At 38.0% G+C, this 17,162-nt stretch overlaps 1 protein-coding gene across 3 annotated transcripts in view; it reads left to right on the top strand.

Moving 5' to 3' along the window:
* The window catches only part of PAXIP1 (PAX interacting protein 1), a 59,331-nt gene that overhangs the window by 12,077 nt on the left and 30,092 nt on the right, over positions 1-17,162 (top strand). The window contains exons 3-6 of one of the 3 annotated variants that reach the window (XM_055115553.2): positions 48-111; positions 4,984-5,146; positions 7,832-7,945; positions 14,808-15,437. In XM_055115553.2, coding sequence (XP_054971528.1) covers positions 53-111; positions 4,984-5,146; positions 7,832-7,945; positions 14,808-15,437 — 966 coding nt within the window. In that variant the 5' untranslated portion in view covers positions 48-52. The remainder of the gene's footprint in view (positions 1-47; positions 112-4,983; positions 5,147-7,831; positions 7,946-14,807; positions 15,438-17,162) is intronic. The other 2 variants (XM_055115554.2, XM_055115552.3) reach the window with 2 other exon arrangements.

Here is a 17,162-nt window from a genome sequence, read left to right as displayed (position 1 = left end):
GGTTGCACTAATCTTATTTCATTGTAATCTTAATAACTATAAAACAGAGTAAATGGTTTTTCTCCAGAATCATGTCAGATTTTTTTTGGAATCACTGCCTGCCTTTCTCAGGTAAGCATGGTTACAGTTAGTCTTGAGTTATTTATATGTGACACTTCTGAGTTTTTGTATGGTTGGATTTATGACCTGTTAACCAGTTTTAGAGAAGCTATTTCCTAAACTGACTGTATATTTAATATAAACTCATGACACTTAAAATTATTTAAATATTTGTGCTTGCTTTTAAGATTTAAAGTTTTTAATGGGTGAAAATGGTCTTTATAAATAAAAAAAGATTTCAAACTTGAATATGAAAAAATATTAAAAATGAAATTAAAAGATGACAAGGAAAATTCAGTTAGAAATACAGGCAAAGAATTTTCTTAATAAATAAAGGGATCATACAGATCAACAAGAATAAAAAAGACCTTAGCAGATAAGGCAGAGAAACAAATTTAGAGTCTATAAAGAGGAATTACTAATAAGTGTAACAAAACATTTGATGCAGTTTATAATCAAACATGAACATTTTAATAGCAATGAGATAAGTGTTTTTGCTCATCGAATTTGTAACAGTGTGTTCAGTTTTGGTGGAGATGCTGAGGACAGACTCCTGCTTCCTGCCGGCAGGAATGGGAGTTAGCACAGCAGCTTCCTAGGAAAGGGGAGCAGTGTCGAGCCTTAAAATACTCATTTCGTTTTCACCTGCATTTCTTTTATGTTTAGAAACTTATCCCAAGTCGGCCGGGCATGGTGGCTCATGCCTATAATCCCAGCACTTTGGGAGGCCGAGGTGGGCAGATCACCTGAGGTCAGGGGTTTGAAACCAGCCTGGCAAAAGTGGCGAAACCCCGTCTCTACTAAAAATACAAAATTAGCCAGGCGTGGTGGTGCGCACCTGTAATCGCAGCTACTTGGGAGGCTGAGGCAGGAGAGTCACTTGACCCTGGGAGGCAGAGGTTGTGGTGAGCTGAGATCGTGCCATTGCACTCCAGCCTGGGTAACAAGAGCAAAACTCCATCTCAAAAAAAAAAAAAAAAGAAAAAAAAGAAAAAGAAACTTATCCCAAGTCGATAGAAGGACAGACTGACACATAAAGGTGCTTACATTTATTGATAAGCATTATTTATAAGATGGTAAAATTGGAAACAATCGGATCATCCACTATTTGGGAATGTTTAAGAAACCTATTGTATATACTTACACAGTAGTCTAGCTGCTTAGCCATTTTTGAATTCTGTTTTATGAAAACTTGTAAAGACATGGGAAACGTCTTAAGTGGCAAAAGCAGGCCATAGCCTAGGTATGTACAATATTACACCAGCCAGATAAAATATCTGAAATGAGAAACCAAAATGTTAACAGTGGTTAGTTCTGGGTATCTGAATATTTAATATTTTTGTATTGTATTTTGTTTTTCTAACCCCCAGCTAAGAAAAACCTCAAATCATAATAAAAACTATTAGAAAAAAATCAAATTGTTATGGTTTAAAGTCGTTTTACTAATTACGTGGAATAATTTGTTTAAAATCAGTGGTCCTTAGGAAGGTGAAAGTGCACTGTAGGATGTCCCATCTTATTTGACCTGACAGTCCTCATCCCAGGCTGTCATTTTGGTGCTCATAGGTGATACTTTTGAAAAAGTATTTAGTCATCTTTCTCCATGCACACCTTTGAGAAAAGGGCACATTCAAGTTATTAGGTAAGATGGAAAGAAATTTGGTTATAATCTTGCTTTTCTTTATGCCTTTGTGATAGAGGATTACGGAGCTGGGTAGTATTTGGTTTAGCATTGTTAGGTTGTTGGCCAGACTCAACAGTTAATACAAAGGATATCACCAGTCTGAACTTGATCCATCCTCTGTCCAAGTAATAAGTAAATTTATCTGTGGTTACTGTGTTTTTGTTTGTGTCTCTTGTATTCTGGAAGTTCTCTAAAATCCTGTTTTTGTTTTTGTGACACTAATTTGATGGAGATCCTTCAAGTAGCAAAATTGGCTTATTTTTTTCTCTTTAACAGGAATTTTGTTGGTATTTGTATTTTGCAATGTTTTTTCATATCTGTTATAAGTGTATATTTACATGAATGATCTTTAAAGTTGGCTAAAATGAGAAAATAAATGCTGGGTGCTATGGTTACATGTAATTTTTATTGTTTTCCTCTACTTCTCTGTATGTTCCAAATTTACAATCAACTTATCAGAAAAGTTTTAAAAATGAAAGCATTACTACTTATGTATAAACACAATGTACTTTGGCTAAAATGTGAATTTTTCATTTAATTTTATTTGCACTGGTTGGATTTCTGGGTTTCAGAGACTCAGAGCCGACTATCCAGAAATGATTCCAATTGAATGAGAAAGGGAGAGAGGACGAAGGGCCACGCTGAGTTTGGGACAGGGACAGGGAGTCCTGTGGGCATTTTTCAGAGATGAAGGTCACAGTGACATGGGATTTTGAAGACTTGATTTGGTGAAATAAATAAGAAAATCAAAAGTATGTGAGTATAAGATGATTATAGGGTTTCAAACGAGGTAATTAGATATTGTTAAATATTAACTATGAGTTTAGCACAAAAGAATATTATTAGTCTTCCAAAGAACTAATAGTTATGTTTAACAGAGTTTATATTTGTAACAGATTGTTATATTATACATGTAATAAATTAGGTTATAGTGTAGACATACATACATGATACATATATGACCACTCAGGGGGCACAGGTATGATTCTATGAGCTTAGGAAGCATAGCATTGGTCTGGATTGCGAGGCGAGGGAAGCCTTGATAGAGTGGATGTAAGGTGTGAGTGGCCCTGAAAGAATGGACAGAATTGGAGGAAATGGGAAGGAAGGAGGGCATTCTGCATAGAGCAAGGTGGAAGGAGAAGTCAGGAGTACACAGAGGCTAGATAAGAGGAGACTGGTGTCAACCAAGGGTGTGCATTTGCATGTAGAAGAAAAAATGGTCAGGCAGGTAGATGGACAGAGACGATGGGAAACCAAGGTATATGAGTTTGAACTGGGTAAAGTAGGTAGCAGGATGCTTCATCACCCTTTTTTTCTCGTTGATTTTGGATTACAAATACTTACCTCAGAAAATTTGGGAAACCAAAAGTCAGACAAAATTAGAATCACTTGTGATCATTGCAGGTAAAACTGGTCCAGGAGCTCTGAGGATGACTTGCAGGGCAGGACAAAGGCTGGAGTTTTGACAAATGGAGATGGGATTCAGGGTAGCAGATACAACATGGGACTTAGCAACAGATGGGACTCAGCAGGTATTGGGGACGTGGGATGCTGTGGTGCAAAGAGTGAGAAGCCAGCACTCACTGTATACCTCCCTGTGCCAGATCCCATGGTGGATGCCAAAGATTATGTCATTGTTTCAGTCGAGGAGCACAGGAAAGTGGCAGCACCGCTGAAGGAGCTGGGAAATAGGGAGGAGCCTGATTGGCGAGGGGAGATGGTGATATTGGTTTGAAACACAGTCTGGGCTGTTGATAAGGTATGGAAGTGTAGGAACTTGGAGCTGCTGTGGCATGAAGGAGATTCCTGCAGAGCATGATAGAGAGAGGAGCAGATAACTGGGAGTAGAGCCTTGGATAGCACGCATTGGTAGAGAGATTTGGGGAGGAAAAAAAGAAGGAGCTTGAAAACAGAGATGATACTGGAGGAGTAGGACATTATTTTTAGAAACCAAGATAAAGTCACACTTAATCATTTTTATTTTCATTGCTGGGAAATAACAACAACCCAGGTAAAGATTTAGAGCATAAATTGGTAGAAGATAGTTGTACATAGGTTTGTGTGTATCCTGAGTCCTATTCTGTGACCCAGGAAGAGGAGGAAAAGGATAATAGAAAGTGATACAGGAGTATCAGCTGGCTCAGTGAGCATCACACAGGCTGAGGGGTCTAAGTAGATCTTGGATTCTCAGCTGAGAAGTCACCAGTGTAGTCCCTGTGGGAATAGGAGGATGGATATCCATAAAGAAACAACTAGGTGAGCAGACTGCTCAGAGAACGTGAATATCTTGATTCTTTGCAGTGGAATAGTGTCATTTGATTGTGTGGTCTGGGAAGGGGCTCTGCTGGTGACAAACTGGGCAGAGGCCCTGCTCACCCACTGTCAGATGAAAGGTCCAATTTTACCTTGGTGCTAAACTTACCAAGGGGAGTGGCTGGGTCAATGGTGGCCAAAAGGTTAATTTCTTAGCAAGCTCTTTGATAGTATTTTATATCCTTTTAGCAAATTCAGTGGATAAGAAAAATGAGAATCCAGAATTAGCATGATCTTTGTGGGTCACTTACTGTACTTCCCACAGTTCATCACTTAGCGTGATGAATTGGAATCCCCAGTGTGTCATGGGGTAAAATAAAAGCATTTCTTTTAAGTTGAGAAAGATTGTTCAAATAGGGATGGGGAAGACTTTAATAGTCACTTCTATGAAGAAACCCTGGAAACTGTAGTTTAAGAAAAGTGCATTGGGAGCACTAATATTTTGTGGTTGCTAAAAAATGTTATTTTGGTTGTAAGATACATTAACAACATATGTACAGTGTGCAGCTAAGGGACTTTGGTCCAACAAATCCTTGATGGGTACTTCCTTTGTGACAGGAGCAATGCAGAGGGGTACAAATTAATTAAGATGCGATTTCTCTCTCAGTAAACATACAGTCTAGGAGGGGTCAGGCCTTGGGCAAATACGGTATGTTGCAACATATGCAAAAATGAAAGTGGGCACCAGGTACAGAAGCAGGAGGGAGTGCTCACAGTGGTTAGTCCTAACTGATTGGAGACTGTCAGAGGGATCTGCACCTTTTCTGCACACTGGAGCACCCATGCGCACACACACTCACATGCACACGCCAGGCAGGACCCCAGCTTTACAAAAGGACTGTTTCTTGGTGGTTCTCAGTGACCTTCTGTCTTTTCCCCGTCAGGGTGTTGATACAAGCTGGAGCTCTTTGTTGGAGTCTTCCAGAGCTCTCCCAGGGAGAGGTAGGGAAGGGAGCTTGTCCAGCAGAAGTTGGGAAGCACAGAGATCATCTGCCTTCTTCTGACCCGGTATTGATGCAGGCTGAGGCCTCTGTTGTAATGTGCTGGGTAGGTTTTGGGGAATAGGTCAAGAGTGTAATGGAGAGCCTGGCTAGGTCACGATTTGAATCTAGAAGACTAAAAAGTCCTTTCCATTCTGTATCTCAATCAACAGTATTTCTTGACTGCCTACCCATGTGCCTTGCACTGTACTAGGTGCTGTGAAAGATCTCAGAGAAGTTTAGGACATCATGTAAGACTCTTTAAGAAGGAGTGTTAGAGTTCATAGTCAAGACTGGACAAGGAGAAAATCCTGTAAGCTAGAATCAAGGAGTGTCTTATTGGGGGTGGTGAGGCCTGAAGAAGGAGAAGGGAGAGTGTTCCTGATTGGTTTAAAGGAAAGCTTTTATTCCTGGGGGCACAGACTTGAAATTCTAGTCCTCTGCTCCTGGTTGCTTTGGAGTATAGCTGGGAGGACAGATAAGCAAGCAGATAGTTGTAAAGTGTGAGAAGTATTTAGATTTCTGTCCAGCTTGCTGTGGGAGTACAGTGGTAATGCCACCTGAGCTGAGTCTTAGAGGAGGAGGTCGGAGGGTGGGCGCAGCGGGGCACAGGAAAGCAGAACGTGGTGAGGACGGCAGGTGCACGCGGGGGCAGCGCTCATGGGCAGGAGGAGGTGGTTAGGAGCAGCCAGACAGGAAGGGCCTGGACACTATGAGGGAGCCTTTGGATTTTAGCCTTGCAGCACTGAGGAGACATTATTAGCCAACATGATAACATTGGTATTTTGGAAAGATGGTTTTTAAAAAAGAAAAGCACTTTTCCCCAATTATAAAATTAATGCTTTTGAAAATTTGGAAAATACAGAAAAGTATAAAAATGAAAATAAAAATGTCCCCATAATCCTATCACCACTAAGTAACTATTGTTAACATTTTGGTGTGGAAAGAGCATTCTTAATTACGCTGGTGGAGATTCATTAAATGAGCTGGTATGGATGTTCAAAGTCATTTAATCCAAACGTACATCAGTGAAGAATCTGGGTCATGGAAGTTTTCCAAGTTGACATAAGCGAGTTATTGGAGGCGTCGTATTAATGCCAGGTCTCCTCCATTCCTCCCTAGCTGATGTTCTTTCCACAGCAATCTCCTGCACCCTGTTGAGGTCTACGCCTGTGACACAGGCCAAATAGGGTATAGGACTAGATTTACTGCAGTCAGTAAAATAAAATAATACTTAACTGAACAGATAGGCAAATCTTGGTAATAAAGGCATATCTAGATTGTTTTTTAATTTCATTTTTAATAAAGATTAGATAATGACTCATTGGATTAATCTGTATTATCATATAATTAAATCTCAACTCTCCAATGCTGCAGGATATAAATGTTTTTGTGAAAGCCTCTAATAAAAATAACCTGGTCCAGTCTTCTGAAATGTGACATTGACTTACTAAATTAACAAGTTATAAAATAATGATTTGAAAAGTGTTTTTTAGAAAGCTAACATGTTCTTGTTAATATTCATAGAATAGTGTGTAATACAGAATAATTTCTAGAAATGTTTGTAAAATGGATGAGAGTAGATGAACAATGCTAGATTATTGGCAAGCTGCATACTGGCAGTTAAAAAGAGATTAACATGCTATTATCAATACTTTTAAAAAATTAACGAGACAAAGTTCAGGATTCTTCAACAACTATAATCCTCAACTTACAATAAATTTATCCAGAAAAAATTTACTCGGTTAAATGATTATCTTAGAATTAATGCTTATATTTTTATTTTTCTTAAATGTTCTTTTGCTTTTCAGACTCTAAAATTTCATTTTTTTTAGAAATTATTTTTGACTTTCCCAGCAGTAACTGCCCTTAGAGAAGCACTATAGAACAGTGGAAAGTCCAGTTTGGAGTTAGACCTGGGTGTAGACAGACCTGGGTTTTAAAAGTCAGCTTTTCCAATTATTAGGTGTGATTTAGTGTGTTTCCTTATGTTTAAAATGGGGTGGATGATTCCTGTTTCACATGGCGGTTGGAAGGGTTAGCTGTATAGATAAAGCACTTGGCACAGTTCCTGGCACATAGTAGGCAGGCAATAAATGGTAGCTGTTTCTATGGTTACAGTGAAAGCCTGTTTGACTGCATAAGCCATTGTATCTGGAGTCGTTACTTCATCACTGAGCAAGCATAAGAATTATTCCTTTTATGCTTGCCTTCTTTCTTTCCTGTGTTAAGTAATATTTACATTTTCCCCTGAACTTACAAGCCACCATATTTTTATCTTTATTTTTATTTTATTCATTTCATAATTAGTATTTGTTATCCATTAGCATAAAGGCATTCCTAAAATACAATTTTGATATTGCTGTTGTATTTAAACATTTTCAAAAGTGACACAAATGGAAACTGGAATGGCATACTAGTTCTTCCTGCTTTTTTTCCCCTGATTATTTTTGTTATAGACTGAAATAATCCTCCATTTCACTTTTTGGAATGTGGATATAAATATTTTTAAATTCATTTGGTGACAAGGCAAAAATAAGTAATTCATATATGTAAAACTATTATGATAGGAGTGAAGTTTTTGTTATAATAAGCAGATAGCTAAAAGCTTCTCTATTTTTTTCTACAAATATTCTTAGGTTAATTTTATTAAGGGAGAAACAGAATTGTTGCAGTATATTGCTAAAGTGAAAATATAGCCATGCACAGATTGAAATGTATGGTAAAAGCCTTCTTTCTAACTTTCTGTCAGGTGTCATCTGAAGACAGAAGTGCCCTGTGGGCTTTGGTTACGTTCTATGGGGGAGATTGCCAGCTAACCCTCAATAAGAAATGCACGCATTTGATTGTTCCAGAGCCAAAGGGGGTAAGCATTTCTTGTGCCACCTTCTTTTTGTATGTCATTTAAGAATTTCTAGTAATCACATGTCTTTTTTGAGCTTCTTTTAAATTAATTATTATATTTTATTTACAAAAGCTGATTATATTGGTTTATATTATTTATATCCAGCTTCATTCCACAAACGATGTGAGATGATTGTAAATTGTAAGCCAAATATAACTTCTAAATACTATGAAATTTTGCTTCATTTTATGCGGAAAACAGGAAAATTTTATTAATCTGTAGAATTTCCTTTCAAATCCAGTAAAACTTTGGTTCATTTTTATTTGTTAAAAAAATGTATTTTTAGTTCCCTTCACCATTTTTTTTTTAAGAACCTTGTATCAGGTATAATTATAAACGTGTGTGGTGAAATTTTCGATATATTTTCTTCTTCATAATCTGGAATATATGAAAATGACTTTTGTCTTGATAAGCATAGGGCTCTCATCCTTGAGCAGTGGTGTGGCTGTATGGATTTTGTTTCCACAAGTAAGACCCCTGGATCAGCAGCATCTGCCCCCCTTGGGGACTTGTTAGAAATGCAGCCTGTTGGCCAGGTGCAGTGGCTCATGCCTGTAATCCCAGCACTTTGGGAGGCCGATGTGGGTGGATCAGTTGAGGTCAGGAGTTCGAGACCAGCCTGACCAACATGGAGAAACCCTGTCTCTACTAAAAACACAAAAATTAGCCAGGCATGGTGGCATGCACTTGTAATCCCAGCTACTCAGGAGGCTGAGGCAGGAGAATCGCTTGAACCCAGGAGGTGGAGGTTGCAGTGAGCTGAGATCACACCACTGCACTCCAGTCTGGATGACCGAGTGAGACTCTGTCTCAAAAAAACAAAAAGAAATGCAGTCTGTCCAGCCTCTTCCCAGACCTAATCAAATGAGCCCAACAGTCAGTGTGTGATCAAGTCCTCTGGTGGGTGATTCTGATGCATACTAAAGTTTCAGAACCACTGTTCTATAGAAAGCATTATATAAAATTTATCATGTGACTTCTAAAATTTAAGTAAAAAACATATTTTCCATGACAATTTAAGTAATAAACAGTATGCTTTGGTTAAAATAGTGGGTTCTTTTTACATTAATGTTGATTTATAGCAAAAATGTATTTGATTTTTACATAGTTAATTTGAAGGGGAAATGAAACCTTTAGCTTTTTTCACTGATTTAGAATGATAATTTAAGAGGCACTGTGTGAACAGAGTGGGTTTGTCAAAGCGGTTTTGAATTGTGATTTGACGTTTTAATTCTAGTGCCTTAATTTAGCGTTTTTTCCCCTTCCAAAATATTTTGATGAGAAATCCTTAGTAACTCTTTGGGCTTTAGGATACAGTATATATTTTAAAGTATTTATTGACTTTAGACTAATTTTTTAAGTGTATAGCTAAAAATGGAATCTTTTAAAATTTTTATTTGGAAGGAAAAACAAATCTAAGTCATAAGGTCTATATATAAATACTTTAATTGAGCTTTACTTATCCCAACAAAAAGGCACTTAAATCATTTTTCTTTGGCTAGAACATGCTTGTGAATAAGACAACAAATATGCTACTATAATTACATTTAGATAAAGCAAATACTCCATATATTTTAAAAGTTGATACTAAACATGATATTATATATAATGTATTATGCATGTATATAGAGATTATCTTATCTAAGTCAATGGTGGAATTATAATATTGTCTTATGTAATGTATTTGTTCTTCATTCTTGATTTCATTTATGGACTGGAAAAGAAAGATAACTCTTTTTTTGCTTTTCCAATTTTAATTTCCCAGTTTTACATGAACTAATTCAACATAGGGAAAAATGAACTACTATTTTAATGCTTACTGTGTTTCTTCTGCAATGGTAAATATTTGTTAAAAGCAGATTTTGTATGTGCCAGTAATAAAAATAATACTAATACGCAGCCATTAGTGAGCACTTACTAAGTGCCAGTACAGTGCTGCTTGCGGCATACAGTGAAGGAAGTCCTGCTGTCCCCTTGAAGAAACTGAAACACAGACACCCACCACTCCTTTCTCTAACCCCGTTCTGTACACATTACCATTCCTAAGTAATTTTTTTTTTCTTGAGACAGAGTCTCACTCTGTCGCCCAGGCTGGGGTGCACTGGTGCGATCTCAGCTCACTGCATCCTCCATCTCCCGGGTTCACACAATTCTCCTGCCTCAGCCTCCCAAGTAGCTGGGATTACAGGCTCATGCCACCACACCTGACTAATTTTTGTATTTTTAGTAGAAACCAAATGTTGGCCAGGCTGGTCTCGAACTCCTGACCTCAAGTGATCTGCCCACCTCAACCTCTAAGTGCTGGGATAACAGACGTGAGAACCACTCCCAGCCCTTAATTTTTAAGAAGGCATAATGCCCACATGTAAAGAAAGAGAAAGAGAGCAATTAATAATGAAAAACATCCAGGATTTTTTAATGCTCAAGCATAACTACCCTAGAAGACAATGAAGTAGTAAGATATTACATGGGCCAGAAGTGGTGGCTCACGCCTGTAAATCCCCGCACTTTGGGAGGCCAAGGTGGGAGGTCTCTTGAGCCCAGAAGTTTGAGACCAGCCTGGGCAACAAAGTGAGACCCCATCTTTACAAAAAATAAAAAATTAGCTGGATGTGGTGACTCACGCCTGTGGTCCTAGCTACTTGGGAAGCTGAGACGGAAGGATTGCTTGAGCCTGGGAGGTTGAGGCTGCACTGAGCCATGATTGTGCCACTGCACTCCAGCCTGGGCAACAAAGTGAGACCCTGCTTCAAAAAATAAAAGATATTTGTATATGTATAACTTATATATATAAGCATATATTTTTATATATTACAATCATCAATATAGCGGCTGCAAAAAAAAGATTAATGTTGTATATCTGTTGTAATGATGACATAAAGGGTAAGTGATCATTGCCATTAGTGACAGTTTCCAATAAAATTCAATTAAAAAAAAAACTGACCAACTTGTAAATTTTTGAATAAGCTAGAAATAATTCCTTTGATTTTTATTTTTATTTTTCTGGAAAATTAAGTACATACCTCCAGATATTTTTTAATATGACTGATGGTACGTTACCAGAATGTTTGCAGGGTAATTCCTCGACTATGCAGCATTGTCTTCATCATTCTAGGACTTAGCATTCCCTCAACCATTTCCTTCCAGCCAGCTTTTGTGACAAATACAATAGGCTCTCACAAATTTCCAAAATTTCAGGGAGTGGTAACAGCTCTTCTTTAGTGTCACTGCGTTAGTTTCAGCCAAGATCACAGGATCAGAAATTGACAGTTGGACTTCATGCTCATGTCTGTCTGTTGTCTTTAAGGCAATAGTGTTTCATTCCTGTTGGATCCTGGTAGGCCATGCACCCTTCTATGGCGTGGTGTTCCCTGCCTCACCTCGCCTCTTCCCTGGTTCTTTCTAACTCACCCCTTGAAGGCTGAGAAGCACCAGTCTATAAAATGAACTGAAGGAACCATATATTCTGGCATAGTCTATTTATAAAACCAAAATGGTTATATTAATTATATTAATTATTATTTACATTATAATTAACATAATAAATATAATTATGTTCTTGATTCACGATTATGTTATGTTTGTGGCTTATGTAACTCAATAACCACAAATATTTGAAAAATTAAATCCCTTTAAAAAGACTGAATTTTTATCATTCCTTTAAATTATTGTATTTTATAATCTATTCAGACATAAATTTGTAAACCTAATAGTGGTGAATTTAAATAGTTTCTTCTAATTTGTAAGTTTTATGAGTGCTAGAGACCAGCTGACTATACACAAAAATAACATTTCTTTTTAAAGTAAATGTTTTTGTTTTCTTTAATGAGCACATAGCAAAAGCTTGTGCAAATGGCCTAATAAAACTACCTTTTATACTCTTGAAGTTTAAAAGTTTCAAATTAAGAAGAATGAAAGAATTTATAACTTAAAACCAACAGAAACGGGGTATGGTTATTAGTTGTTGGGGAGAGGGGACATGGTTGACTCTTGAGGTCCTTAGCCCTTAGTGAGTTAGAAGTTTTGAGGATACAAAATTTAGAATAATTTAGCTGATAAATTGGGTCAGGCAAAGGCATCTAAACATTGCTTTCCTCTTAAATCATCTTTGTTTAAACAGTTACTGTCTTTCAGTGATTAAAAACTACCTATCTTGTGAAAAGCGAGAGAAAACTTGAGTGAAATATAGTAAGGCTGTTTACCTAAGTGTTTTACTTAGATTTCCACAGGAAATAGTCAAGTTATTTCTGAAATGTGAAATGCCAGCATTCTATACAAACCAGGAACTCAAGAGCCTACTGGATCCCAGCCTTTTAAGTGTGAAATTATCTTTTTCATATCCAAAATTTTCAGTGACTCCTCTTCATGGCAGTAGTTTTGTTTTGTTTTTTGGTATTTGTTAAAACAATTAAAAATAACTTTCATATTTTACTATTTCAACAGATATCTTTTTAACTTGGAAAAATCATATGTAAACCATATTACATATAGTCATATGTTATTCAAGCAGATGATATTTTTGTATTAATTGGTTCATAAATATTCTGCTGTGTACCTGGACTTCATATTTTCCTAAAATAACTTGGGTTTTTCTGGAATGGGTAGTCCAGAAATTGAAAATCTCTAGTAGAAATTTATCATCTGGGGAGAGCTATATAACATTTTATGCTTTTAAATATTTAAGAACAGCATGATTTTTTAGGGTAAAGAATAAGACATTTTATTGTCAAGGGTATAGGTAAATTGATGTACTCTTACATAGCTGTTGGAAGTGTAATTGGTATAGCCTTTTTGGGAAGGGGAGTGTAGTTAGAGATATGAAGCCTTAAATCTATTCCTTTTCAAACCTCAACACCAAAACCTAGGAATTTGTCATAAAATATAACTGCAGTTTTTCATAGTAGTGAAACACTGGAAACAACCACGTGGCTAACACTGGGGGATGAACTAAGGTACACAGCTGTGCAACCGAAGAGGAAACTGTAAAAGCCTTTGAGACTACTGGGGAGATCTGAATAGGGCCTGAGGATGAGGTGAATCATAGTTCATTGTGCTGCTATGATAATTATGGTGGTTTAGAAAGTCTTTATCAATTTGAGATCCGTAAACAAAGTTCAGGAGAAGCAAGATTTGTAAAAGATTGCCAGTTATTGAAGCTGGGTGACAGATACAAGGGATTTATTCCACTAGTCTCTAATTTGGTCTGTGTTCGAAAATATACATTAAAAAGTTTGGTCTGTGTTTGAAAATATACATTAAAAAGTTAAAAACAAAAGCGTAAAAGTATACATGTTTTCATAGGAAGAGGTTGTTCACAATATATTAAGTGAAAAAGGAACATTATAAAGTATTTGTTCACTATGACTATATGTTTTTTCCCTTTGCCCTTTTAATATATGTACATATATATTTATAACAAAAATAAATTTAAACTATACCCTAAAAATGTTAATCGTGGTCCTTTCTAGTCAGTGTGATTATGATTACATTCATTTTCCTTTGCTTAGCTTCTTATTCATGGGTGTCTCCCATGACTAGGTTTTTCTTATATTTTAAAAAGGTTTGAGAAAGAACAAACTCACAAACACAAGTTAAGTCACTGAGCTGTGTGCAGAGCTCACTATTTGCAAGGATCTCCCAGATGGGCAATGCCTGGCGTTCGCCGCCAGGACCGAATGACCAACAGCTGTCCTCTCTGTGCTGCTGCCCCGCATCCCTATTGCATGTGACTCTTATTCCACCCAGAAATTGCAAATGCCACCTTGGGGCTCTGCAACGGGACACGGAGTTTAGTTTAGGGCCCTGATTATGTGTTTGCTAGAGAATTGCTGTTATGTGTTAGGCTTTTAGGAGCACAGCCAAATTTACAACTCATTTATTTTAAGGTTACTTTATTGTCATATTACTCTTATTTAACATTTTTTATTTATTTCCTCTTTCTTTGTTATTCCCTCCCCTGTGCCTTCCACATTCTACACCCTTTACCACAGGAGAGGTCTCTGTTAGCTTGCCGTACATACTACTCCGGACACATCTTTTCCAGTGGGCTGTATTTTCTGCTTTCATTCTAACTGTGCAAATTGTCATCATTTGTGCCCCAGCCAAAGCTCACCTTTCAACGGGGCTTTCCTCCTGTCCTCCGGCTTATGTTGATGAGATTCCCTTCCAGTCTGTTACTGCATCATTCAGCAGTGGTTTTATATTGTATTTGCATTCCGTATTTAATATCTCTTTAGAACCAAATTGTGAGCCTTGTTAGGTCAGAGACTTGTTGCATCCTTTGTGTCTCCATCCCTTAGTGCTGCTTGGCATATAGCATGAGCTCCATAAATACTGGATCTTGAATAGAGCTGTCCTATGCAAGTCAGCCAAGTCAGCCACACTCCATGAGTGTACGTGATGCATTGGCGGCACTCTGCCACGCTGTTACTTTACTAACTGTCATGGAAAACCAAGCTTCTAAATATTATCAATCAGTAAAAACTTAGGTAGCAATTATTCATTTCATGATTTTCCATAGGATTACTAGCTCTACTTTTGTACTTAAAATATCATTTTAAAAAGTTAATTTTCAGCCAAGTCTTTTAAGACTCCTGCTACAGGTGTGAGACCTTCCTATGATCACTGCTGTATGGTTCCTTTTCACTTTTGCCTCATGTCGTCTGTCTAAAAGATCAAACATTGCTTCTGTATAAAATTGTAATAATAGTTGCTCAACATTTCAACTGCATTCCTCGACTGAGTTTTTTCTAAAATGCGTAATTGTAGGAAATGTGATAAAATTTACAGCTTTGTTTTGTGTGTGTTTCTGCTTTCCTCGTAGGAGAAATACGAATGTGCTTTAAAGCGAGCAAGTATTAAAATTGTGACTCCTGACTGGGTTCTGGATTGCGTATCAGAGAAAACCAAAAAGGACGAAGCATTTTATCATCCTCGTCTGATTATTTATGAAGAGGAAGAAGAGGAAGAGGAGGAGGAAGTAGAAAATGAGGAACAAGATTCTCAGAATGAGGGTAGTACAGATGAGAAGTCAAGCCCTGCCAGCTCTCAAGAAGGGTCTCCTTCAGGTGACCAGCAGTTTTCACCTAAATCCAACACTGAAAAATCTAAAGGGGAATTAATGTTTGATGATTCTTCAGATTCATCACCGGAAAAACAGGAGAGAAATTTAAACTGGACCCCGGCCGAAGTCCCACAGTTAGCTGCAGCAAAACGCAGGCTGCCTCAGGGAAAGGAGCCTGGGTTGATTAACTTGTGTGCCAATGTCCCACCCGTCCCAGGTAACATTTTGCCCCCTGAGGTCCGGGGTAATTTAATGGCTGCTGGACAAAACCTCCAAAGTTCTGAAAGATCAGAAATGATAGCTACCTGGAGTCCAGCTGTACGGACACTGAGGAATATTACTAATAATGCTGACATTCAGCAGATGAACCGGCCATCAAATGTAGCACATGTAAGTCACTCTTTCCGAAAAAAATGTCAGTATTGGATCTTAGAATTGGATTTCACAGTCTATTTCAATGTAGTTTATTGGTTTTGCTTTTTCAGACCAAATAACTTACAAGCAGTATTTGTGTGAGAACCTGTTTACTTGTGTGTGTGTGTGTATGTGTATATATGTATATTTCAGGGTCATTGAAAAAGGGTAACAGCGTATTTTAAGTTGAAGATTTAAAGCAGCTGAGTAGAACCAGGATGTCAGTGATGGAGTACTATCCGTTGAAGGGTTTCCACTCTTACTTAGTTTAAAATTAGCAATGGCAGCAAAGAGAATAATGAAGTTTACCAGCTGTACCTGATTTGCTTATAATGAACTTCATGGTAGTAAATAAATAGCACAAATTCATGCATTTGTTGAAGAAGGCTTGATTTCAGGTTACAGTTTATTTAGCATGGAGCTTATTGATACAGAGTGGATCTTAAGTTTTGTTGCTGGTTGTTTTTTGTTTTGTTTTTGTTTTTGTTTTTTTTGAGATGGAGTCTCACTCTGTCGCCCAGGCTGGAGTGCAGTTGCGTGATCTCTGTGCACTGCAACCTCCACCTCCCGGGTTCAAATGATTCTCCTGCCTCAGCCTCCCAAGTAGCTGGGATCACAGGCATGTGCCACCATGCCTGGCTAATTTTTTTTTTTTTTTTTTTGTATTTTTAGTAGAGACAGAGTTTCACCATGTTGGCCAGCCTGGTTTTGAACTCTTGATCTCTAGTGACCCACCCACCTCGGCCTCCCAGAATGCTGGGATTACAGGTGTGAGCCACCACGCATGGCCTTAAAAGTTTTAAGTAGATATATTTCTATTTAAGACAGAAAGAAGGTAGTTGAGGTGGTATATTGGCCACTCTGCATTTTTCTGGGCACTGGAGATAAAATTGTGACTAAGAAAACTAATTTAGGTAGAGAAGACATACAGTGAGTGGAGAAATATGAACAAAAGGACTGTTGATGGTGAAAGGTGTTTCAAAGAAAATAATCAGGGTCCCGTAATAGCAGGTGAAGGGAAGGAGGCTATTTTAGACGAGATGGTCAAGAAGGACCTCGGGCAGGAGGTGACTTAGATCAGGGTTGAATGACAAGGAGAGGCCATGTGAAGAACTGAGGGCACAGAGTTCCCAGGCAAAAGGAAGACCCAAATGGCATGAATTTGCTGAGTTCTAAGAAAAGAAAGTTAATGAAATTTGAACTTCATAAGGTGAATGAGTTCTAGGAAGGATTTAAAAGGGGCCTTGCCATATAGGGCCATAGTGAGGAGTATGGTCTTTCTTGGAAGGAAGCCACTGGGCTTTTGAGTTGGGGTGAGATGCACTCTGACAGGTATTGTGTAAACAGTGGATCTTTGAGGGGCAAGAGTGAAGCAGAGAGGCCCCTTAAGAGGACATAGAGGTGGAGTTTGAGACAGAAAAAAATGAATGGGAGGATCCAGCTTTCTGGCTTGAGCGAGTGAAGGAAGATGATGCTGTTTCAGAGATAAGGAAGGAACACTGGAAAGCTGCAGGTTTGAAGAACCTAAGTTTCTTTTCAGATGTGTTGGGTTGGAGGTATCTGATCCATGCAGGGGCTGTCTGCTACATGGTGGAACCAGAGAAAACAAGGCTGACTGAAGCTATGGAGGCGGATGTGAGAATGTGTAGTAGGTGGGGCAGAGCAAGAGGAGGGTCTGGGGCCAGGCTCTGAGGAGCCGCA

This window comes from Pan paniscus, chromosome 6 (genome assembly GCF_029289425.2).
Source record: "Pan paniscus chromosome 6, NHGRI_mPanPan1-v2.0_pri, whole genome shotgun sequence".
Classification (NCBI taxonomy): domain Eukaryota; kingdom Metazoa; phylum Chordata; class Mammalia; order Primates; family Hominidae; genus Pan; species Pan paniscus.
Note: the sequence above shows the minus strand (reverse complement) of the source record. Positions and strands in the feature narration are given on the sequence as shown.